General features: G+C 39.4%; 1 protein-coding gene across 1 annotated transcript; it reads right to left on the bottom strand.

The window, feature by feature from the left end:
* Positions 1-11270: 11270 nt before the first annotated feature.
* On the bottom strand, positions 11271-25077 carry chrna4b (cholinergic receptor, nicotinic, alpha 4b). Its single transcript, XM_022211119.2, has 6 exons — positions 24618-25077; positions 20778-20929; positions 18360-18404; positions 18155-18264; positions 15307-16732; positions 11271-11896 (listed from the first exon to the last, which is right to left on the bottom strand). Exons 1-6 carry the CDS (start codon positions 24667-24669, stop codon positions 11771-11773), a joined length of 1911 nt encoding a protein of 636 aa, XP_022066811.1. The 5' UTR covers positions 24670-25077; the 3' UTR covers positions 11271-11770.
* Between the last annotated feature and the right edge of the window lie 1640 nt (positions 25078-26717).

Raw genomic sequence — 26717 nt, 5'->3', positions numbered from 1 at the left:
CTTGACTGGCCCAACCACAGTTCACAGAACTGTCCTGAAGTCTCTCTGGTGTTGTCTTGCTGTATGCTTTGGTTCTCTGTGACACTGAAAGTGAACTGTCGCTCCAGTCTCAGGTTGCTGTTCTCGGGAGCAGGTGTTCTTCCAGGATCTCTCTGTATTTGGCTGCATTCACCCTCCTCTCAGTTCTGACCCATCTCTTTGTCTCTGCCTCTCAAACCCTTGTGTTGCCGCCGTGTTTCACTGTAGGCATGGTTTTAGCCATAAGCACTTCAGTTCCTGGTGTTCACCAGACATAATGCTTGGAGTTCTGCCCAGAGAGATCAATTCCTGTCTCAGACCAGAATCTCTCAGACTCCTTTCAAAGCCATTTGGCAAACTCAAAGCAGGCTGTCATGTGCCTTTCACTTAAACCCCCTTCAGACATACCCTCCTTTCCGATAATCTGACGGCATCTGAACATGTTGGCTTCATGCCTGAATTAGGTACTGGACACTTTTATAAGAGCTGCAAGACCAGCCTTACTAACTCACTGTCAACATGTCGCAGGTCTGAGCTGGGTTAATGGATAGGTTCACACAGGGTATGTGGACTCAGTTGTGTGAAGGGGATTAGGAAAGGCTTCTCCTACCAATGTTGGTACAGAAAATATCACAAACAAATATCACAGTCAGCACAAAAGGCACAATTTGTGTCAAATCACAAATCACAATTCCCATTCACTTCACTTTGCCCCACCATCTTACATCCATTACAAACGGGAATATCCATAAAACATGATGCTTACCAAAAATTAATGGAATTAACGCAATGAAGCTGAACTTTTGTGTGTTGCTTCCAGTTGTTTCTAGGAGTCTTTCCTGTGAGTTTATTAAATACATCAAACAGCAGCAGCATCCATATGTACATCTTCAAAGAGAGAGAGTTGTGTGAATTTACGCATATTGAACAACAGCATCAGTAACTTTACTAATTACTCATAATTGATCACAGACAAGACACGGAGACAGCATCAATCAGGGTTGAGCAGCAAGTCACTCTGGGTACTTTTCTTAACATCAGACGGGTGAGTCGTCACACAGAATCACAGTTTATCAGCTGCAATTACATTATTTGTAGCAGCTGTCCTCAGGTTAAGTCCTGAACTGTATCACAGCCAGAGAAGTAGAAACATTATCATCACATATAAACACTGTTTTCAGTGTTTAGGAAATGCTAAAGAAAGTTTGAATGTTAGTTATTTTTGACAGTTTGATTTTCTGTTCTTAGCTTAGATTTATGTTCAGATTTAGTCTTTTGTTGGTTATTGCATTATTATGTATTATACATCACTTAATGTACTGCACAATCTCACATAAATGACACTTTGCTGTGGTCTCTCTGGCACTGTGGTGGGTATGTGTAATGAAGTTGTTAGGAGTATTACTTGCTAAGTGACATACAGCATGTTTGAAATACAGACTGAAACAGCAATGTTACGTATCAGATGTCTGAAAAGGACTTTAGAGTCTTCCATATGGCCACTACACCATAAAGACCTGACTAATGTAATGCAGCTGAGATGTTTGCCCTTCCAACAGAATCTCTAGTCTCTGCAGAGGACTGGTAAAGCCCTGTTAGTTTGACCACTGGGCTGCAGTCACCTGTCCAACCAAGGACCTAGTTGCTTGGTTACTCAGTTTGGTGAGAGTCTTGGTAGTTCCAAAGTTCTTCTATCTCACAGTTGTTGTGGCTGCTGTGCTCCTGGGGAAGCTCAAGGCCTTTTACTCTGATCTGTGCCTCATCACAGTTTTATCACAGAGATCTACAGAGAGTTCCTTGGACTTCATTGCTTGGTTTTTGTCCTGATACACAGTGTGAGTAGCCCAGCCGCGCTAGACAACCCACGGCAACGAATTTAATTCTCTGCCAGGGTGGGTCTAGTTACCCTCCATAAGGCTCGAGGTTGGATGCTCCTAAAACTGGCCAGACGAATCACCATGAAGTGTAGAGTCAGAAGGCGGGCGTAACTAAGTGACGACAGAGGCGCGACGATTCTGACAGAAACAACCGGAAACAACTAGCCTAGCTGCGCTAGACAACCCACGGCAACGAATTTAATTCTCTGCCAGGGTCGACAACAAAAACGACAACAGTCGTTGAGCTCCATTAGCACCGAATCTGAATAATGTTTCTGTTAACATGTCTGTGATATACTTGAGCTTCAGACATTGACTGTATAAATGAGGCTTCACCGAACTACCGCATCTTCTGATTTCCGGCGCTCTAGGAGCCTATTCTTTGTGCTGATTGGTTGTATACCTACCCAATTGCTGCAGAGTGATTTGATAGACAACATTTTGGCCCGCCTCCCTCCCTGTCGAGCGTGCCTAGACCCTTGTGTCTTCAGAGCATGGGTCTAGCGTGGCTAGGCTACAGTGTGAGTACATTGTGTCCCAAAAGTTTGTTCTTCCCATAAAAACAAAGCTCAAAGACTGAATATGCAATATCATCAATTTATTCAATAACCAGTATTACCCCCTTTCACTTTGATCGTGGCTCTGAGTGTTTCAGGCATGGAATGTACGAGGTTCTTGAGTGTGGATGGTTCTTTCTTCATCCACTCCTGCACAGCCCTAGAGTTGAGCTATTTCGTGGTGGTCGGTGGTGGACCGGTAAAGATGCGACTGTTCAGGATTCCCCAACAGTTCTCAACTGGGTTGAAGTGAAGTGAGTTTGGTGGCCATTCCTCCTTATGCAGAAAGCCAAGTAGATGCTCAGAACACCATTGCTGAGTCATATGGGCAGAGCAAGCAGGGGCACCATCTTGCATAAATACCAGTTTCGAACATCTGTTAAACATTTTTCATTCAGTCACAGGTCAAAACTGGAAATAGTATCTTTTCTAAAATGTTGTTGGTATAGTATTGTGCATTAACAGTGGTACTTTGGGGCACAATGTGCAGCTCTAAGAGACCTGAAGTGGCCATAGCCCCCCAGACCATAGTATGGGCACTGAATTTTGCTTGATCAGAAGATGGTACTTTTTCACGATCACCTGTGTAGATATGGTTGTTTTGGCTGTTGGATGTTGGAAATAAGTAGAGAAGGCATTCATCAGAGAAAATCCAGTTCTCCCAGTCTTTTGGAGTCAGAGCTATGTACTTCTTTGTGAAAGCCAGTCTCTTCTTTTGTAGTTGGGTGAGTAGTGGGGTACATTGCCTCTTGTAAGCTTTTAGCACCAAAGTTTCTGTTAAATAACAATACACAGTGCTCTTAGAAACATCTTGTCCAAGATTTTTCAGCCTCTGACTGACTACTGCGTTTTACCTGTGGCCTTTCTCATCAGACCCTTGGCTCTTGCAGTTAGGCCAGATGGACGCCCTGAGCAAGACGAGTCTTTGAAGGATCCTTCTTTGTTGTACCTTTGTCACCACTTTTGCACCCAGTGGATACTTCAGCCAAGGGCTTGAGCTACCTGCTTAGCAGTTTTTCCTGCATTTTGAAGAACAATGGCCTGTGCACAAATCTCAGACCCTGAAAGAGAAGCTTTTCCACCCTTACTCTTGGCCATGGTAATAATGCTTCCAAAATTTAATTGTGAGTGTAATTTATTTTGGTCAAGTAAGGAATGTATTCACTGGGACCCCTTAGTTTGACCAAACAACCAAACAGTACCTGACTGACCAGATGTAACCCATTTTGGTGATAAATAAACAGAAACGTTGTCCAGTGGGGTGGACACAGTGTAAGCAAATTATCTGCACTTATACAGTATTTTTATTTATTTTTTACCGTAGTGGTTCTTTGATATGTTTTCCATTCACCAATCACTAGTGGCGACAAAGCTGCAATGCAAGGTCCCTGCCTGCCATCGTGAGCAACTTCAATTTCAGTGTCTTGCCCAAGGACACTTTGGCATGTACAGGGGCCAGGCATCAAACAGCAAACTGTGCAATTCGTGGACAGCCTGCTCTACCATCGGAACCACAAGCCGCCCCGTAAGACAATATGTGTTAGTGAGTTGCTATGTCCAATTAATTCAATTTGCCACAACAGATTCCACTAACCAAATGCTCTGAATAATTTCAGAAATTGAAATTTCAGCTTTTGATTTTTAATAAATGTCATAAACTTGCCATTATGGGTTACTGGGTATAATTTCATGAAAATAAGGCAAATTGCATTAAGTTTAGATTAAATATATGGGACTAGAAAATGTGCAAAAAGAAAGGGCTCTGAATATTTTCTGAAGCGACAGCACATGCATAATGTGCATGAGTACGTATCCAGAAAATCATTGAACTGATAAATAGTTTATCAGGAAGCAGCTAGCAGCATTAGAATCAGGTTCATCATATGCCAAGCATCTAATCAGTGGATTTAGCCAAAGTTATTAAATCTAAAGTCCTCTCCTTGTTGGAATTAATTATCAAAGCCTTGGCATATGTATCTCCAAAGCCAATCACTTAATTGAAATTCACACTGAAGGTCAATTTTTCATCAAGGTACATTTAATAATTTGACATTGAGTTGTTATTAATAACTTTGTCTACTTGTATGGCATTTTGCTTTTTTTCTCTTTAGGGATCCAGCACAGAGGATCTGAATTGAGCTTAACCATCTGACATTATTTGCCTTTCTACAACAATTTAATAGCGAAATTATGCAGATGAGATCCCTGCTAAAAAGCCGTGTCTTATCATTTAATGGAAATGAGTTTGTAGTTTCATAAAGACCATCCAGCTTTCCTTTCAGAATTCAGTTAACAATATACCGTGGTATTGCGTTTTCTTTGAAAACTGGAGGCTAAATGGAAATTAATATCCTGTCATTTATGAATTTTTGCATACAGACAGAAGACTCACTTGAACTTATCTGTGTTATAAAACTGTGTTTCTAACTCATTTGAATTTGCAACAAAGTCTGTGTACTACTTTGTATTTCAGTCTATTTTCTAACCTTTATTCTACAGATTATGTGCTGAAATCAATGAATACATCCACAGTGCTGCTGGTGTTTCACCTCAACAAATGCTTTGGTTCCGTATTGTGCTAAATTGCTATTTTCTCCTGTCTGTGATTTTACATAATGATCAATGTTGTTCTTCTGCTGAGGAAGTGGAAATGCAATAGTTTGTTGGCTGAGGTCAACACCAATGTCATCACTTTTGACATTCAGGTGTAACATTACATGCTTTAAAATCTAATCAGTCTGAGGGCTTGCTCAGGTTTAAACAGCAGGATGCAGATGTATGAGAGTAGATTTAAAGCAGACAGGAGTTGATGATGACTCGCTGGTAAACAGTGATTCAATATTTTTTTGGTTTTGGGTATAGTTCAGCATTATATGTTAGCTTTGTTCCCTTATATTCATTAATCTTGTACTTTCACTGTTCATTCTCTATCCATTCAAGGACATTTGTCACGTTGTCTTTCAGTTTCAAGTAAAATAAATGTACAAACTTGTAGTGGAGTGGTTTTATGACATCATTTATGTCTTATACAAACTTTTTTAATTTCACTGTCTTTTATTGTACATAAAACCGATGAAAAGTAAACGTGACAGTAACTGTTCAAGTGAGATAAAGAAACGGAAGGATTCTTTCAAAAACATAGGAGAAGAACAGAAAATACTGAAACACGAAATTCAAGACACAGGCAAGAATGAATTTGACACTGAAAAACAAGAACTAGCAATCAAAGCAACCCTTAGTAAAATGCCCGATGGTGTTAAAGAACAGAAACAAAGTTAATACACTGACAAACAACCTAAAATTTATGTACACAATGTATTAAAGAAGTGATATTTCTGTTTGACAAAATGTGGAAACTATAAATGTGTGTATGCTCATTTGAATGCCTGAAAAATGATAAAATTATGAACACATTATTTTGATTATGAGAACTAGATTGAAGTCCAATGTAGTTGTTGTGAACCAAAAAGAGTACAGGCAGCAGATCCTTCAATTATTTGTTCTATGCCACAATTATTTAATGAAATTCACACAATTCTGTTCAAATTGTGTAGGAGCTCCCAAATGTGTACTCTAATGTTTTGGGACAAAAAAATGTTAAATCACAATTAAAAAATAATCAAACCAACAGTTCATATATATCTGTGTGTGTGTGTGTGTGTGTGTGTGTGTGTGTGTGTGTGTGTGTGTGTGTGTGTGTGTGTGTGTGTGTAAAAGACCTGCTTCCTCCCATGAAGTACAAGTACTTAATCATGACTTTTCTTTTCCCATTACCAATTCTTTATTAACTTGGCTTAGACCCATTTAGCATAAAGCAGGTGTTTTGTTTGTATGAATGCCAACGTGGTGGCTTCAAGGCCTTAGTTAAGTGTGTTGTCAAAGTAGTATTTGCTTCTTTGCACTAAACAGAGTGCAGCTGAGGATGATGTGTTTGGTTATAAACCGAATGCGTGGAGAAACTTAAATTTTGATTTGATTCATTCCTTGGTCTAGCCTAGCCATGCTACACCCATGTTTCTGACGGCACAAGGGTCTAGGGAAGCTCGACAGGGAGGGAGGCGGGCTAAAAGGTTGTCTATCAAATCCCTCTGCAGCAATTGGGTAGGTATACAACTAATCAACGCAACGAATAGGCTGACGTAGTTCCGAGGGCACTGGCGGATTGTGGCTAAGTCCCATTAGCTTCCCAACCAGCGGAGCCGCGGAGCCAACTGGTATATTAAGGATTTGCCATATCCCGTCGGCATAAGTCCAAATACGTCTTTCTTCTCAATGAAACACTTAAGTGCCGTCCTTTGTTTATCTTTCAAGTTGAATTTTAGCTTCAAATCTTTAAGGGCTGTGGCCAAAGCCGAGTCGAAAGATAACTGTTTATTGTGCGCTGGTTGTTTCGGTCAGAATCGTCACGCCTCTGTCGTCACTTCGTTACGCCCGCCTTCTGACTCTACACTTCATGGTGATTGGTCCGGCCAGTTTTAGGAGAATCCAGCCTCGAGCCTTATGGAGGGTAACTAGACCCTCCCTGGCAGAGAATTAAATTCGTTGCCGTGGGTTGTCTAGCGCGGCTAGGCTATCATTGGTCCATTAGCTAGACTTGATTTATCCTGAGCTGCTGGAGGCTTCTGTAATATGATGCTAGGTGACAGGTGAGAGTTCACCCTGGACAGGTCACTGGTCCATCAGCAGGCTAATGGAAGGGGACAGACAGCCATGCACATTCAGACCTGCAGCCGATTTAGAATCACAAATTAATCCACCATCACGACCCAGACACAGAAAGTCCTCAGCCAACTAGCAGATTCCATCCCAGAACCTTATGAGTGCTAGCCACCGCACCACCATGCAGCCCTTCTGTCAACCTTAAATTTGACCTGACAATGGTGCAAAGGTGAAGGGATAACCAAAATTAATGAAAGTAATTCAGAGGATAGCATTAGGCACGTACCAGATTTCATGTCAGTCCAATTGCCCATACAACACTGAAAACTGGAAATGTCGACCTGATTTTGATGCTTGAGGTAAAGATCACTAGAGTCACAGAACTCATTCACTGAGAGCCATGAACGCCCACATTGTCTTATTTTTTAGTGTGGACCAGAGTGGAAGAGGTACTTACCAAATGACAGACAGACCAACCTGCCATCCCCTCGGGCCGAGCTACTAATGTAAGAGAGCATGCCAGGTCAGCATCTTTGAAAATACGGAGGAAAACATCCATGGTCCTCTTATACAGTATTTATGACTCAACACAGCTCACAATTCTGTGCCAAGTTGTTTCAATGTCCTGCGAAACAATAAACCTTTACTTAATAGCTAAAAATGTTTCACACAAAACTGATGAGGTAATCTTTAGCAAGTTTGAGATTTCTGTAAATTAAAAGTGATTTTTAAATTAAATGTATTATCATTCTTCTGATTGTTAAGTTTAAATTATGTTCAATTCTTGCTGGTGCAGATTTTGAAAAGATCCATTCAGCAAAAGTCAGGTCTACAGTGGGGCAAAAAAATATTTAGTCAGCCACCAATTGTGCAAGTTCTCCCACTTAAAATGATGACAGAGGTCTGTAATTTTCATCATAGTTACACTTCAACTGTGAGGGACAGAATATGGGGAAAAAATCCAGGAAATCACATTGTAGGATTTTTAAAGAATTTATTTGTAAATTACGTTGGAAAATAAGTATTTGGTCACCTACAAACAAGCAAGATCTCTGGCTCTCACAGACCTGTAACTTCTTTAAGAGGCTCTTCTGTCCTCCACTCGTTACCTGTATTGATGGCACCTGTTTGAACTCGTTATCTGTATAACTGACACCTGTCCACAGCCTCAAACAGTCAGACTCCAAACTCCACCATGACCAAGACCAAAGAGCTGTCGAAGGACACCAGGAACAAAATTTTAGACCTGCACCAGGCTGGGAAGAGTGAATCTACAATAGGCAAGCAGCTTGGTGTGAATAAATCAACTGTGGGAGCAATTATTAGAACATGAAAGACATACAAGACCACTGATAATCTCCCTCGATCTGGGGCTCCACACAAGATCTCATCCCGTGGGGTGAAAATGATCATGACAACGGTGAGCAAAAATCCCAGAACTACATGGGGGGACCTGGTGAATGACCTGCAGAGAGCTGGGACCAAAGTGGCAAAGGCTACCATCAGTACCACACTACGCCAACAGAATCAAATCCTGCAGTGCCAGACGTGTCCCCCTGCTTAAGCCAGTACATGTCCAGGTCCGTCTGAAGTTTACCAGACAGCATATGGATGATCCAGAAGAGGATTGGGAGAATTTCATGTGGTCAGATGAAACCAAAATAGAACTTTTTGGTATAAAATCAACTCGTCAAGTTTGGAGGAAGAAGAATACTGAGTTGCATCTCAAGAACACCATACCTACTGTGAAGCATGGGGGTGGAAACATCATGCTTTGGGGCTGTTTTTCGGCAAAGGGGACAGGACGACTGATCGGTGTTAAGGAAAGAATGAATGGGGCCATGTATTGTGAGATTTTGAGCCAAAGCCTCCTTCCATCAGTGAGAGCATTGAAGATGAAATGTGGCTGGGTCTTCCAGAATGACAATGATCCCAAACACACCGCCCGGGCAACAAAGGAGTGGCTCTGTAAGAAGCATTTAAAAGTCCTGGAGTGGCCTAGCCAGTCTCCAGAACTCAACCCTATAGAAAATTTGTGGAGGGAGTTGAAAGTCTGTGTTGCCTGGCGACAGCCCCAAAACATCACTGCTCAATTGATCTGCATGGAAGAATGGGCCAAAATACCAGCTACAGTATGTGCAAACCTGGTGAAGAACTACCGTAAACATTTGACCTCTGTCATTGACAAAAAAGGTTACATTACTTCTTTATATTATATTTTATTGAGTTGGACTTTTGTTATTGACCAAATACTTATTTTCCACCATAATTAAAAAAAAATAATTTTAAAATCCCACAATGTGATTTCCTGGATTTTTTTCCATATTCTGTCTCTCACAGTTGAAGTGTACCTATGATGAAAATTACAGACCTCTGTCATCATTTTAAGTGGGAGAATTTGTACAATTGGTGGCTGACTAAATACTTTTTTGCCTCACTGTATATGATAATGAACTAAATGTGATGGTTTTCATAAAACGTTGGAGTCATTCAATTATAAAGCCATCCTAAGATAATAATATATTGTAATGGATTTACCACATTTACTAACATCGTTTCACATAAACTTAAAGTGTCAACACATGACTGCGAGTTATACTCTCGGGTGGGATGGCCGGCTTTAGCCACAGGAAGGATCCGTCATTGGTTTACTTTCATACACTACTGTTCAAAAGTTTGGGGTCACTTAAATGTCCTTTATTTTGAAAGAAAACTATTTTTTTTCAATGAACATTAAAATAATCAGAAATGCAGTCTAGTCATGGTTAATGTGGTAAATGACTATTCTAGCTGGAAACTGCTGATTTTTAATGGAATATCTCCATAGGGGTACAAAGGAACATTTCCAGCAACCATCACTCCTGTGTTTTAATGCTACATTGTGTTAGCTAATTGTGTTGAAAGGCTAATTGATGATTAGAAACCCCTTGTGCAGTTATGTTAGCACATGAATAAAAGTGTGTGTTTTCATGGAAAACATGAAATTGCCTGCGTAACCCTAAACTTTTGAATGGTAGTGTAAATAAGGCAATACTTGGACTACTGCCCACCTAAATTTGTTCTCTAACTGCACAGAAAAGTGCTGATCTTTACTCTCTCTGTTCACAAGATCATTTGTTGCTTTCTATTCCATATGCCCGCACTGAATTGGGTGAAAAGGCTTTTGTTTACTCTGCACCTTTTGCATGGAATGTGTTGCAGAAAGACTGGAAATTAACCGAGTTAATCTCAGTGAGAACTTTTAAATCTAAACTGCGACTTCTTGAGGCTGACGTCACAAAATGCACTTGTGTTTCATAACTTGCTTGTAAATGCAGTTTTTCATTTGTTTTTTGCTAGTGTCTTAAATGTGTAACTTTGTAACTGTTTTGTATTTGCTGCTCCTATATTGACCAGGACTCCCTTGAAAAAAAGGTTCTTAATCTCAGTGAGATTTCTCCTGGTTAAGTAAAGGTTAATAAATAAATAAATAACATGTGATAGCTTGGGGATTGGTGTCTTACGTTAATGTTTTTTTAAATTAACAGTCACCATAAACTTGCTGGCATCACTCTGGGTGTGTTTAATTCAGACCTGACTTCATCCTCAGCCTCTCACCCCGTCTACTGTCTGTCACTGACAGAAAACTGTGACCTGTTTGTGCGTCAAGGGCAGCTTTCTTTTTCTTTTACACCCATAAAGCTGTTCAGTTTCAGAGCTGATTGTACAGGACTCAGCTCATAATGCAGAGTGGAGGCTGGTTTTCTTTTTTAAAAAAAGTATTGAAATGTTTTCATAATTAATGTGGTGCATATTTTTTAAAATTCACTTTAGTATCAATGCCAAAAGGAATAATTTTGGCTGCGAAACTCATTTTTGTCTATTCCTATTCTGTTTATCAAGAAAAGGAACTAAAGTAGACATGTCCTCTTCTTTTATATGTTCTTTAAGTTTTTGTGGTTGAGGGGAGGAGGGCTTAAGCAACTGGAGAGAGTGAATTTAAACACTTCCCCCACCAAAGGCTAAATTATTATTAAGAGTTATTGCATAAATGTGATTGTTTAATTGTCAGGATTAGAAAGCCTCAAACATGTATGTGTGCTTATCTATGCAGTGACCATTGCACAAAACTGAATTTACACAGAAACTCTTCCCAGCAAAGAATTCTGACAATCAGGACTCACAGAAACAACATTATTTAATGAACATATTCTTATGAATATTTGGTGAGCGTGATACACTGTCGGCTGTTCTGTTGTCAAGATACCGCAGCACTGACATTGTTTTAGGAATGTTAAAAGTGAGATATGTAAATCAAACCTGCTTGGTCTTTCTGTAGTGTTATCTGCTGCTGTAAATGGGTCTGGTTTTTTACTTCTTTACAAAGGTGACAGCTTGAGCTCTACTTCTCAATGTCAGAATGGAGTGGCGTGGAAGGATATTTTCTCTGTTGGCCTTTTGCCCTCATAAATAATTGAAATACCTACTGGAATCAATGATAGAAATTTCATCTTGTCCCTCCATGAGTAACCTTTTGATAACCCGGGGTAAGAGCAAGGACTTGTAGTTGCTTTGAAAAATAATAAAAAATTATAAGATCAATGATAACCCCCACCATTTTTTTTTACAATATAATACAGCACATTCTCCAGTTAGCGTCCAGTGTCCTCGATGTTGATTCTAGATCATTCCAGCCAACCAAGGTGGAAGAAAGAGTCCCACAGATCCCAGTATACACACCAACACAAACATCCAGAGGAATATCCTGTCAATGACCATGGCCACATACTTCCAGTCCTCCTTCACCTGGCAGAGAAGAGAAACAGCACAGAGGGACATTTCACATTGCACACCACACCACCTTTCTTTTTACCAGCTGTCAGTTTTCACCCTTGATTGATTTCTCTCGAATGGCTGATTTTTTTCATTATGAGGCTGCTATCTCCTAAATGTCAGTCAATCCTTGCTTGTGTTTCTCATAAAAAAACATCAAGGTCAAATTGCTGAGGTCCCGTTGTTTTAAAGGCAGACCCTTTCTGGCCGCAGCTGGAGAAAATGCATTGTAGCATTGACAGTGACTAATGTCAGTAAATACAATAAGTTTCATTATATTTTACATTTCAGACATCTCCCCCCATTCCACGCAGACCCTGCAATTTTGCCTAGCAACTCAGCAGTTAATGCTGTGTCATTGCTGTATACTTAACTATTTTATGCTTAGCCCTCTTCTAACTGAAATTATTTTCAAGAACATATTTCAAAGAAATTAAGATGAACAATGTTTCTCTCTACTCTGCCAAAACTAAAGCCTTACAGTACGACTCAACACAAGAATCAGTTTCACCAAACTTCTCCAATTGTTTTGCAGAATTTATTTATGTTATGTCATTGTTCATATACTACCATTATAAAGTTTGGGGTCACTTAGAAATGTCCTTATTTTTGATAGGAAAGCAATTTTTTATAGACATTGTTACTGTGGTTAATGACTATTCTAGTTGGAAATGAATGATTTTAAATGGAATATCTACAGAGAGGTACAGAGGAACATTTCCAGCAACCATCACTCCTGTGTTCTAATGCTACACTGTGTTAGCTAATGGTGCTGAAAGGCTAACTGATGATTAGAAAACCCTTGTGCAATTATGTTAGCATATGAAAAAATGTGTGTTTTCATGGAAAACATGAAATTGCCTGTGTGACCTCAAACTTTTAAACAGTAGTGTTTGTGTAACTGGTAATATTAAGTTCCACATTGTAAGAAAAACAAGTTTATAAAGAATTTTTTTATAATCAGAAAATGCTGGTTGCTGTTATTACTGACTAAATTTATCACTATTTATTTTACCAGTGTTGGCACAGATGATTTGGTCTATATCTTTCCCTCATAGATGCACTTGCGAAACCTCCAAGCACAGCATATTTAAATAAAAGTATATGAAGAATGCTGGTAGCTATGCATACACAGTGATAAAAACACGTATTTAATGTTACCAACAAATGAAAGGATCTGTCTGTTCATGTGTGTCTCTTTCTGTACTTGACAGATCTTGTGCGCTGTACTTCTGATCTGTCGCTAGGGACATGCCTAAGTGCAGTGTCAAGTTTGAAGTTGTTTGCATCAGTGTTGGCTCTTTTGGGGGTAGTTCAGGGTCTTCTGAGGTACTCAGCAGACCGTTGGCTGTCTGTAGGTGGAGCCTAAGAGTTGCCTGTGTTGCTAGGCAACATCATCAAAGGCAAATGTAGTATGTCACTTTCTGATATGAGCATCAAAATCAGTCGTGCATTATGTCATACATCAACAGGGAGACTCTACAGTGTCCCACATCAGACATGAAAGTGCATGAGGAACGGTAAGTTACATGAAAGACACTGCAGATAAAGTACTTTAACCACAATAATGAAGGGGGTCAGATATATGTTGTTGTTACCAGTTGCAAACAATACGAACTGTTCATTTCACCAAAAGCTCATTCTGACAACCATAAAGGCTAGCTTGTCATTTAGGAAATACTTTGGTTTGATATTCTATTGCATGATGACAAGAGTAGAGAGAACAGTTAAGACTGCAGCGAGTGCCAGAATTACAGAGACTTGTTTGGCTGGTGTACATGTTAACCATTACAATTAATGGTTACAACTCTGTCTATGCTTGTCCCCTGTCCCTCCTGCTTTATGCACACATTATTATATCATAAATTTCCCTCTGTAAAATTCAGTCTGATTATTACTCTAACAAAGAGCGTGGTGGAGTTATGTGACAATCACTGTTGGTTTGTTTGTCTGTCTGTCTGTCTGTTAACAACATTACTCAACAACGGACTAACTGATTTGGATGAAATTTTCAGGTAAAGTCAGAAATGACCAAGTGATTAGATTTTGGTAGGGATGCGATGTATAGTCTGGATCCGCAGATTTGTTAAAGATTTCTGCGAGATAGCGACACGCCATCACTGTAACTATGACAACAACACTTATTTTTAGGGCTGGACCCGAATATCCGAATATTCGTTCGCTACGGCACTATCCGGATATTCATTTTGGTATCTGAATATCCGCTGACTCTGAAGTCACGCTTCACTTCGTTGCATAAACACAAGACAAGATGCTGAAGACCAGTGTTTGGGAATTCTTCAGTTTAACTACAGACTAAACGAGGGCAAAATGTGGACCCAGGAGACCAGACAAATGAATCCGACTATTCGGGCCATCTCCGCCGCCGCTGCCGTGCCGCCGCACGAACCACACAAACGGATCCAAATATTCGGCCCGTCTCCCCCGTCTCCCCCACCCCCCCGGTTGGACGTTATGGGGCGTAATGAATATCCGGATATTCGTCTTTAATAGGGCCCGAATATTCGAAGGCCAGAAACCACTATTCGGGCCAGCCCTACTTATTTTACTATATAGTTTGTTTTTCTGCACTAGAACAAGTGAACACTACATCAGCTGCCTGCTGATGATCACAGGATTGCGATTCTACAATAAATTGACCGCTGCGGACCACAAATTTTTTAAAGATTTAATCCATCAGAAATCCTACAATGACTGAGCAGCCTTGGCGGAGTACTGTGCTCTCTGAGTGCTTTTCTAGTTATTTAATGTACCTTTTCTGCCTCACTTCAGTTGAATGACAAGAAAAAATTAACAGGTAGTTGTGTTGTGTTGTGTTGTGTTGTGTTGTGTTGTGTTGTAACAAACAAAATGAGATGTTAGGAATGCTGACCCACTGGGGTACAATTTAAACTATTGGGGTTGTATATTAAAAATTTAGATTTAATATCACAGTTTTACATGTTCTAATAACTGCTCAAATCTGCAGTAAAAATACCTGTTGCACATTCTACAAGGATTATATTCCAAAAATATTAAATAATATATGGTCATATTATGTCAAAATCACATTTTTCATGCAATGAAAATTATTGCATGTATCCTCAGTATGTGTAAGGATTCACAAATTAAGAGAAAATACCACCCTCTCTTCATGAAAGAGGTGGACGCAACAGCAATTCCTTTGGCTTTAAAGATACAGACTCTAAAATAGTCAGTCTGGAACAAACCTCAAATCAACAGTAATATAAGAATGGTAGCATGAACAACATGTGCAGAATCTGAGCTGAAACTTGAAATACAGATTCTGCACATCATAATCAGCATTTTTGTCATGGACAAGGCTGTACTGGTTACTTAAATGAAAAAATCTGTCAACTCACTGAAAAGTCTGCATCTTCTGCCCTGAGATGATCAGCGATGTACTGTACTCCCTCGATGGCCTGTTGCATTGCTGGGGATATAGTTGGAATCGTAGTATCCTGTTGTGTACTTGCGTCTTTAGTGGCCTCTGCTGTTGGGGTTTCTGCTGGTTGATCTATCAGGGCTGGTTTCTTCACTTGTCCTGTGATCCCAGTGAGCCCATCATCATGCAGACAACAGTACTGGAAGCTGCGGGAGCGACACCGATGTCCATCTCTCTGAGGGAGCTGTTGGTCACACATTTGCTCTGCACTGACAGAACGACCGTTCGGGGCCAGTGTACTTGTGTCTTCCCTGGACAGGCTGCGAAGTGAGCACAGTGGCAAAGATGGGGGCAAGGACAACTGGGAAAAGGACATGGCAGCAGAGTTGTGTCCCCGTAGAGTTTGGTTCTCTGAAAGGACTGAATACTGACCAGACATGGCTGGGCTGAAAATGCTGGCTTTTGGTGGGAGACCTTCCTCATTGTGGTTCTCAAGAGGTGAAGAGGGGGGAGACGGTGAGCAGACAAGGATGCCTGGACTGTCGGATGGTGTCTTTGGGAGTGTATTCTCTGTCTGGGCCATCTGTCTGGACCCTGTCTCAAACCACGTCCAAAGGGCTTGTGAGTTGCCTGTAGTAGTTATCGTGTGTGGACGGTGCATCATCTCAATAAGCTTCTTGCAGTTCTGCTTTGCTGTGCCTGGTGGACGTTTCATGAAGAGGACTCGAGGTACCATGTCCAGGAACACTCTCCGCACCCAGTGGGGCATTCCGTGTGTTTGTGGCGATCGGTGATGTACGTTTAATACAAACACAGTAATTATGATGGAGAGTGTGACAAAGACCATGGTGAACAAAAGGTATTCACCGATCAGTGGAATCACCAGTGACGTGGATGGTATAATCTCTGTGATCAGTAGGAGGAACACCGTGAGGGATAGTAACACTGAAATACACAAAGTAATCTTCTCTCCACATTGTGACGGCAAATAGAACACCAGCACAGTCAAACAGGAGATAAGCAGACAGGGGATGATGAGGTTAATAGTGTAGAACAAGGGAAGCCTTCGAATGATGAAGTAGTAAGTGATGTCTGCATAGATCTCCGTGCAGCACTCGTACTTTTTTGTGTTGTATTTGCCCACTGCATTGACAATGACCCACTCGCCGCTCTCCCAGTAGTCCATCTGGTCCACGTCATTGGCCATGCTGATCAGATCAATCTTGGCACGGTCATATGTCCAAGAGCCAAACTTCATCTTGCAGCTTTGCTGGTCAAAAGGAAAAAATGTGACATCTATGCTGCATGAAGACTTATAAATGGCGGGAGGCATCCACTTTATCTGACCGTCATAGAACAGATGAGCCTTTGTGAGGTGAGTTACTGCAAAGTCGCCATCAGCACTGCAGATGAAGAATAGGAAATAAAGGGCATTCATCAAACACTTTACATTTTTACCTCCAACAAAAGTTGTCCTGTGAGGTTTTACTTATGTGTGATCTCTTGGAGCAGAACTTTTGATTGGTCAAGGTCAGCTGATTTTTTAACATTTTCTACCTCATCACACGGTCGTCCTCAGCAGGTAATGCTTACTCAGTAGCCAGGAAGATTCAAAGGATGTTTTCAATTGAAATCTCCAGAAACAGCAAGTCAGTGGAACTTGACCAAAGATTTAGAGGCTTTTAATTTATTTTTTTATAAATACAATTTCTGAACAAGAATAAACAATCAGTTTTTACAATCAGTGCGCTCCAGAAACTAAAAGCTAGCGCTATTTCTAGTTGAATGATTGACTAAACCACTGCATAAATGGTGATATCTTTTGTATCTGCTGAGGAGTAACACAGTGTCAACTTTTTCATCTCTGTTGACGACTGTACATCACTACACAATATTCTAATTGAATTCTTTTTCTTTTTCAGTTCACACTTGTCACAGTTTTGTAAACTGAATTTTTGCAATAAAGCAAGAATAGTTGTTCATTGATACCAATGGCCTTCACATTTACATTGTCTGATGTACTACATTCAAATATGTTTTTATGACAAAGACAAAATACTAGAGGGTAGTGTTCTCTCTGTGAAACCTGCCCTTTCTTTTATCGTCTGCCTTATGTTCAATTGATTCATCTCTTTATGAACCCTAAACCTCTCAAATCACTGCAAACCTGCTGCAAACCACTCAGTCGTCTTCAGTTTAGTTGTAGCTCATTTAGAACACTAATGCTCAAGTATTTGCACAGACTAAGAAACGTAGTGATCTAATAAAGTTAAAAGATCCTTTTTATCTTTATTATTTTGCATTTAATTCAACTCTATCCATTTCATATCCTGTTGTGACATGCATCTTTTTTTAGGAAATTGTGATGCAGTTGGTACAGTTTTTCGTATTAGTCAATTTCCTGAATTTTAAATTAAACTAATACAGGTTGACCTGAGGCGCTCACACTGGACAGTTTTATCTCCAGCCCTCTGAAACACATCCAATTACATTTCATCTTCTAATTCCTTGCCTAATGTACTACTTCTTGTGATACTGAGCTTTGTTTGTGAGCACATCCATTAAGACTGACCTTGTTCACATTTATTTCAGGTAAATTACTTTATGGCATTGGCACAGGACAAGATGTGTGGTGCAACAGCACCACGTTTTCCTTCTAGTCATGCCATCTGTTGGAATTAAATCATCACAATTTGAACAGCACTTGTGATATGAATATTTTTTGCATTGAAAATGACAACATTTAGGAGCACAGGAAGCACACTGTGTGACTGAGAAGAGTCTGAACTGCATTTAACATTCAAAGTATTGATACAGATTCTCACTTGTTATAGAGGACAATGTCAGGCCTCCAGATAATCTCTGAGGGGATGCGGATGGAGGTGACATTTTCATACTCCTCAGGGTTCCAGCGGAGTTTGTAATCATTCCATTCCTACAGGAGAACATTTGTCATAATTTATACAGTAACTTTTTATTATGTATTGAAGTGTATTTTTAGCCTGCATTTAATCTCTCATCATTTCATACTTGCTTGACCCAGACGTTTGTAGTCATCATCTGATTCTTTTCATCCTTTGATGGAAACAAAAAAATGGTATGAAAATTCTATGACATTAATTTTCTTCCAGGTGAATTGTATGTCAGTCTGTTCTTCAGCATCACATAGGCAGAATTTATTATTTTTTAGTCATTTATATTTTCAAAGCAGCCACACGATCTCATGAATCAGTTATAAAACAAATCAACATACACTACTGTTCAAAAGTGTGGGATCACTTAGAAATGTCTTTATTTTTGAAAGAAAAATAGCTTTTTTTTTTAGTGAAGATAACATTAAATTAATCAGAAATCCACTCTAGACATTGTTAATGTGGTAAATGACTATTCTAGCTGGAAAGGCCTGATTTTTAATGGAATATCTATATAGGAGTACAGAGGCCCATTCCCAGCAACCATCATTCCTGTGTTCTAATGGTACATTGTGTTAGCTAATGGTGTTGAAAGGTTAATTGGTGATTAGAAAACCCTTGTGCAATTATGTTAGCACATGAATAAAAGTGTGAGTTTTCATGGAAAACATGAAATTGTTTTGGATGACCCCAAACTTTTGAATGTTAATGTACATAACTGTCCTTACAAAGACAACTGCTTGTGCAATAAACCTAGGAAAGTAAATATGAGGCAGTATTTCATGCAAAAACACCCTCACTAGAAAGTTGCTTTCTCCAGCTCTTCCACAGCAACATCTAAGATGCAGCAGACAGTGAATACGTTCTATAGGAGGAGACAACTTCACCCAGAGCTGACTCACTGCTATGCAAGTGGAACAAGTACTGACAACTAATTGTGTGTCAAAAACCTGGAAATCATACCTGCAGTAATGCAGGCTGTACAATATTTAAGGTGCACAATGCAATGGGATGGATTCGAAATGGCAGTAAGGGGTGAAACAACTTTTTCCTTGAATCAACAGAATCAACACAGCAATTGTGTGAAATACACATTGCATGCTCATGTTTAAAACCACAGTTTGTCTGGAAAGCAAAGATACCATAGGAGTAAGAGACAATAAAGATGTTATTTTGGTGAGACCAACTGTGTCTGGGAAAGCTGTTCAAGAGACAGCTTTGAATATTTACTGCCAGTGTTAGCATACTTGACAAGTGAATTTAATTTGGGAAAGTAATGCAATCTCTTCTGTTGTGGTTTCATTTCCCCTGATAAGTGATCTGTATTTAAATTTATCTCACTTGTTTGGTGTAGCTTTGAGCTGGTTATTATGAATGTACATACAACAGAAGTACAATTAAAAATAAATGAATTACACAGTTAAATTACACAGTCGCCATGGTAACATGACACTTACGGTGATGCAAATAGTATGTGCTGTTTATTCTGCTGTAGCTGAGCATTTATGAAAGTTTTCAGACTCATGAATTCTCTTTTCGTTGGTGAATGTGTGTTTGACAGCTCATTCAACAAGCCATGGTCTGTCTTCATGTTTGGAAGTGATAAGAAAGGGACTTCAGCTGTCTGGTTAAACTGTAACAATCAGCCTTTCATAGAATGGTGATGTTCAAATTTTTTATGCAAATATTGTTTGAAATGAAATAAACAATATATTTATTTTATTATTCAATTTAATAAACATATACACTACAGTTCAAAAGTTTGGGGGTCACTTAGAAATGTCCATATTTTTGAAAGAAAAGCATATTTTCAATGAAGATAACATTAAATTAATCAGAAATACAGTGTAGACATTGTTAATGTGGTAAAATTTCTATTCTAGCTGAAAACAACTGATTTTAATGGAGTGTCTACATAGGGGTACAGAGGAACATTTCCAGCAACCATCACTCCTGTGTTCTAATGCTACATTGTGTTAGCTAATGGTGTAGAAAGACTCACTGATGATTAGAAAACCCTTGTTCAATTATGTGAGCACATGAATAAAAGTGTGAGCTTCCATGGAAAACATGAAAACATGAAATTGCCTGGGTGTCCTCAAACTTTTGAACTATATTGTATATCTTATTTAATTTGAATAAATGTATTACAAATATTGGATGCCATCATGAAAATAGTCTCACATTCAGACTATTCCACACAGTGCTGTGTCAGAATGGTCTCTTCTATAGAGTACAGAAACATTCTCTTTTGTATTTCTTTAAACCAATTACAGCTGTCTTGAGCGGAGCTAAGCAACAGCATCCACTCAAGGTTGCTGCTTGATGGTTGTTGTTTCCTGTAGTGAAGCTGATTTCAAAAATTTTAACACATAAATAGTGGAAGAGGAGGAGATATTTTTTTCCTAAATGGAAGAACACACAGGACATTTACAAAGAAGGTTAAAAAAAAATACAATTTAATTTCTGCTGGAATTTAATAACATCCAGAGTTGGCTATTGATGAAATTTAGCAAGGCTGTGAGGTTTTACTCACCACATCGATAAGCTGGGCAATAGACAGTCCAAAGTGGACCAGCACTGTGTCTGTCGTGTTTTGTACTGGTCGGGAGAGCTTATTGTAATTTACAAACAGATTCTGGAGCAGCCTCTCTTCAGCGTGGGCACGAGGTCGAACTTGGAAACAAACTGAGGGCAGAGAAGAAGATTAAAGAAAGTTTAGAGAAGTTCTAGATATTTATGTGCAGCTTAATGCCATTTTTAGTCATAAAAAACAATATAGAACATATTAATTTGTTTAAAACTACATTTCCACATGCATCAGATATTATTTCTAATTCTCTGTGACAGCTGCTTCTTTGCAGCCTTCCTCATTGAGCTTCTATACCATCATTCCCATTTTGAATGATTTCTCTTTTTACATTTTTATGTATGAAATAGCTCCTGTGTTTTCAAATACATGACACAAATATGGAATATATTTGCTCCCATTCACAATACATTCATCTGTAATGTATTTAGCTGATGCAGCCATACGGGAGAATAGGGAGTGCAATCTAAAAGTAGGGTGACCTCTATTATACAGGTGGCGTATGGTTACATGAGACAGTATCTGAGGGATGAGATGAATGGAGGTGGGGGAGGAGGTGGTGTGTATGTGATGAGGGGGAGGGAGGGAGGGAGGACAGAAACAGAAAAAGAAGAAGGATGAATCTGAATCTGAGGACATCCGTTGTGTCTCCAAATGGACATGCTGATGGAGCGATCTGTCGAGACGTCTCATCCCTCCCTCTCACCCACAAGGAGCAACCCAGTCACATCGTTCTGCTCTGAGGATGGCCTAACGAGGTCTGGCAACAATTAACGAGACATGTGTCGTCCCAGGGCCTGTGCAGTGCAGTGTCTTTTGTAGTTTGGTCCTTTTTTTTTCAGATTCAATTTGGCTTTCTTTTCCTTCTGGAGCTTGTGCTTCTGTGCAATACTTCATTGTCACAACATTACATCAGAGGCTGTAATTTATTTAGCAGGCCTCAGTGGCATCTCTTTTTTTTCAAGCTATTTTGGACATTTAAACATACAAAGCAGACAACAACAAAAGAAAATGAATAACTTGCTCAAAGACGAGTGGGAAGAAGTCAAAGCTAATCTAATCCCACTCCTTCTCCTTACACAAATTGTTGCAAATCCATTCTACCTGCTTCTTCAAAATACATCCATTTACAAACAATAATACTAATATTGAACATGATTTATAATAAATATACACCAATATCTGTCTACATTTACACAAAAAGACAAAGACAAAAGGATTTAACAATAGCAAAACACAACAGAAGAAAAAGTCCCAACTAATAATGCACATAAATAAATACAGAAAACAAATCTTTAAAGAAACAAATAATTAATAACAGTAACCAGTGCACACCCAGTGACTGTCACACCCCCACTGTGAAAACTTTATATTTTGTTTCAAACTATTGCATGTTTGGACATTACTTGATCTCCTTTCCCAGACTGTTCCAAAGTCTTACGCCAGAGAATGAAATACAGAATCTTCTTCTATTTGTACTGATTTTGTTCATTTTAATGTTGTATTTTCCTCTAAATTGATTTCCCCCTTCACGATCCCTAAACAATCTATGTACATTTTGTGGCAAAACATTATTTTTAGCTATGTACACAATTTGTGTGGTTGGGAATTTCACTATATCTGTAAATTTTAATGCTTTTAACTGTGTGAAGAGTGAGTGAGTATGATCCCGATAGCTGACATTGTGAATAAACCGTATTGCCTTTTTCTGAAGAACAGTTAATGAGCAGATTTAACTCCTGTAATTATTACCCCAGATCTCTACACAGTAGTTGAAATATGGTAAGACAATGGAACAGTACAGGATACATAGTGATTTATGGTGACAAGCATGTTTTGTTTTGTTTAAAACTGAAATATTTTTTTTGAAAGTTTGCCTTGTATATGTTTGATATGTGATTTCCAACTGATTTGCTCATCTATTATCACCCCAAGGAATATATTTCCATGAACTCTTTCAATTTACCCCCATCTATCTGTATTTATACATTGAACTACTGCATCTTTATGCAATGTTTTATATTATGCACAATTACCTCATTGTTTCTGTAAAGTAAAACAATACAGTTGAATTTTCATTTGCAGAAAGGTGATTGTTTTGTTGTATACAATCAAGCATGTTACACTCTGTCTCTCACTATAAACTTGTATTGTTAAAACAAGGATTCAGTTGTTGTCATGCTGCTAGGGTTCTCCTGGTTCCTCCTACTCACTCAATCAGAGCTGATGGGCTGTCCCTCAATTTCCTGAAAACTGGCATCCACAGTTTTTAAAGGCTAAGGATCAATATCTCATTGAAGAGTTTCTTTTTCCATCACGTCCTCTCTTCCTGAAACAGTTTGACACATTCAGACACCAAACAACCTTGAAATGTCTCTAATGTCTCAGATGAGAGAAACTAACACAGGTAGCTTTTGTTTAATCACATCAGATCAAAACACTATCTGTTGAATGCAGCCGATATTGAATAAAAAGGGACGTTCTTGTAGATTCTAAAGCAGCCTTCTAACTAATGGGTTTAGATGAGAGAGCTCGCGGGGTGTCCTGACTTTGACAATGTGTAAGTCATGTCAGTCGTTTCTGTAGAGTAGGCTGAGTTCTGTATCATGTGCTTTACAGTAAACTATCAGTGGCACTGATACAGACTGGGATATTTACAGTGTTCTAGGACTGAGAACATTTACTTTTCATACTGAAACTTTTAATTTATTGCATATACTCGGTATTTATTAATGCAGACAATTTAAATAAAAAAAGCAACATTGTCTGGATGAGGCAATCCTTCTAAGTGGCATTTTTTTACTAGATATTTCCATGTTTTGCAAGACACAAGCCAAGCAGATTCATCCTGGTTAGTTATTATTTCAATGTGTCATAGCTACTGGACCCAATTCCGTCCATGTTTGATCAATGCATTCTCATTAGCCAATACTGCATCAGTAATTTTAGTTTGTACCAAGTAGGTGCTGCTCTTGAACTCAACAGATTAGGCTTGTTACTAAGTTACAAAGATTAGACAGCAATAGAGGCAGTTTTTATGCCTATTCAATTTAAAAATAACTATAAATAACAAGTTTTTGTATCTCAGACGTTGTGTGCTTCCTTTAGTGACTGTATCACTCATCTTATTAAATTAGACTTCAACAAAAATCCTTCCAAATGAATAATGAAGCTGAGGTTGGATTGTACAAAGACAGTTGGGATAAGCAGAAGGGCTGAATGTCATATTTTATTTTATAAAAAACAAGACCCATTGCTAAATTTTCGATCGTTTTTGTATTGCTCCTGTAAATTAGGACAAACATTATAAAATAATAAAAATACAGGCTTTATTTTTGAGCATAGAGCGGCAGTGGTCAGCAATGAGTGAACTGAGTTCAGGCACCAACTTTGTTGTTGCTGAAGGACTCGAGCACTGCAACATTTCAAATGAAAAATAAATGAAGAATTATAATTTGAGATGAGTAAAAGTTGAATCACCTCTTCCTTACTCTTCCAACATATGTGCAATAGTCTCTCTTCAGCAAAAACTAAATGTACTGCTCAAAGAAATTAAGGGAACACTTGGTCATCACAGTATAATATTAATTCAACTGAACTTTTGGGATATCGATCTGTCCAGTTAACGGTTCCCTAAAATTTTTGAGCACTGTATATACAGCCCTACTGTTTTTTCTCTGGCACTAACTCCTTTATGTACAGTCTCTCCTGTCAAAAAAGAAGAGAAAAAAAAAGAGAAAATGAGAGATGAAGCAGCTGGAACTGACAGAAACAAAAATGACTTACCCTGTGGAGGAAGAGTGAAGATCAGTAAGCTCAAATATTTGTATATATCCATCTCGCCTCCAGTAGTATCCAACTCTGTGACTGAACTCCTCTCAACTTAGGCTGGATTTCAGTCCAGGTGGTCAGTCATCCCAGAAAAGATCAAACTTGGGAATTTCTCTCCCGTCACAGCACGTGTTTAGGAGGTTCAGTTCAGGTTAAACAGCCGGATGGAGAGGTCATGTCAGTGTGTGTCAGCAGAGGGTTCGGCGTTCCTCCTGGTTCCATCTGTCCATCCTTTCAGTCACTCTTCTGTCCTGTTGTAGCAACATGAGGGACCACAGACATGTAGTGTAGTTTTCCTCATCACGCACTTGGAAGTCCCTCCTTGTTCCCCCGGAATCCTTCATCCAAGTGTAGCTGATGCGTCTCTTCTCCACCCTCCCTGTCTACAGCGCTCCCTCCCTCACTTCTCATCTCTCCGCCTCCTCTGCTCATCTCTCTCTCTCTTTTACTCTCTCTCTTCCTCTCTCTCTCTCTCTCACACACACACACACACAAATTCATCTCTTTGCTTTCTCTCTTCCCTCCCACTTATTTTTTATTTCCTCCATGTTCCAGTTTTTTGTTTCTTCTTCACTTTTTCCATTAAAAACACAGAACTTTTTTGCCAGTTAGTGTGTCTATGCAGTATACAGTTCTGTGCGTGTTAGTGATTGTGTGTATTTGTAGTGTGTGAGCTGTGTTACACTGTGCGTACAGCTAGTTTATAGCTACCTGTCAACATCCTCTGTGGTAAAACAAAAAAAAAAAGAAGTGTCGGTGAGTCATAGGACCTTTGGATAGTCTTCAATCTCTGCTCTGGCTCCCAGAACCCATCATCTCAACCTGCCCTCTTTTATCTTAGCTTCTCCTTTCTCCTTTCAACACTATTGACCCTCAACTGCTGTCAATTTCTTTCATGTAATTTCATACACAAAGACGGAGATTTCTCGGTGCTTCACTACCCGTCTCCTTCACAGCTTTTATACGTCAGCAGAGCTCAGTGCCAAGGCTGTCCATCCATTGAGACAGTCGCATTTGCTTAAGTTTGCTTTACTCATGTCGCAAATCTTTTACTTTTCCCCAGCAATACCATCATGTCATGTTTTGATCGAACAACTGAAAACACTTAAAAAACCTTGACTTAAGAGTCATGCTTACTTGACAATGGGCAAAGCAGAAGCCAGCTTTAGACTTTCTGACAGTTCGTTCTGACTGCGTTATATGATAGAGGACAACAAAAGCGGTCCAGCCGGAGATATATTTTGCTGTTGTAGATGCTTTTGTCAGATATGTTTCTTTTCAATACACTATGAGCCCACAGAGAAAAGCCTCCGCAGTGCACACATTGATTTTTTTCTAATCAAAGACACAGTTCTCTTGATCCAGTGATGACTAACAGTGACTTGACAGATTCCTCTCCCCAGTGTTACCGCCACAAGCACAGATGTACGTTCTTGTTATCAAAGATTTGATTGCAGATTATTTACTTGGATTCCTGACAGGACTCCAGCAGGAATTTGCAAGTGGGACAACGTGAGCAGCAGGGGGGTACTATAAGAGGAGATTTCACTTTCAGTATAAGGGCAGGATGCACAAATAGGCCAACTACAGCCTGGTGGCTGACACATACATTAGTTTATTTCACACCCACATACAGACACATATAAGCTCCCTCTGTGGACATTGCAGCAGATGAGAAGAACCATCTGTGCTTCATTGCTTTCCGAATGTTAATGGAGTATAAGGCAGGCAGCAGTCACCTCTTCCAGCAGACTCTTTAATAATTCACCTTGTCCTGATGCTGGAAAGCCTTTGCTGATCCTTAAACAGACACTCTGACCTCTACTTCACAAAGTCACAACCCAAACACAGTTCCTGACCTATAGTGGCCTGTGTTGAAACAGTTAGGCTGGATGGTTTCAGTCTTAAACGTTGTACATTGCAGCCACAAAACATAATCGAAATCTGAATCCAAATACTTATTGATACTTTCTCTTTAGCTTTAAAATGTGGCATTAACAACAAGAAAAGCATTCAGAGAGCGCAGTACTCCGCCAAGGCTGTTCATTACCCCAT

The sequence above is a fragment of the Acanthochromis polyacanthus genome, chromosome 6 (assembly GCF_021347895.1).
Source record: "Acanthochromis polyacanthus isolate Apoly-LR-REF ecotype Palm Island chromosome 6, KAUST_Apoly_ChrSc, whole genome shotgun sequence".
In the NCBI taxonomy this organism is placed as follows: domain Eukaryota; kingdom Metazoa; phylum Chordata; class Actinopteri; family Pomacentridae; genus Acanthochromis; species Acanthochromis polyacanthus.
Note: the sequence above shows the minus strand (reverse complement) of the source record. Positions and strands in the feature narration are given on the sequence as shown.

What these genes read in the sequence shown, in the direction of transcription:
- chrna4b (XM_022211119.2), bottom strand. Translation starts at nt 24,669, where the DNA reads ATGGATATATACAAATATTTGAGCTTACTGATCTTCACTCTTCCTCCA. An exon ending in CTTCACTCTTCCTCCACAGG is followed by an intron (nt 20,930 to 24,617) that starts GTAAGTCATTTT and finishes CTCTGCCCTCAG; the next exon opens with TTTGTTTCCAAGTTCGACCT. An exon ending in CAGAAGATGCAGACTTTTCA is followed by an intron (nt 11,897 to 15,306) that starts GTGAGTTGACAG and finishes CTTCTCTGCCAG; the next exon opens with GTGAAGGAGGACTGGAAGTA.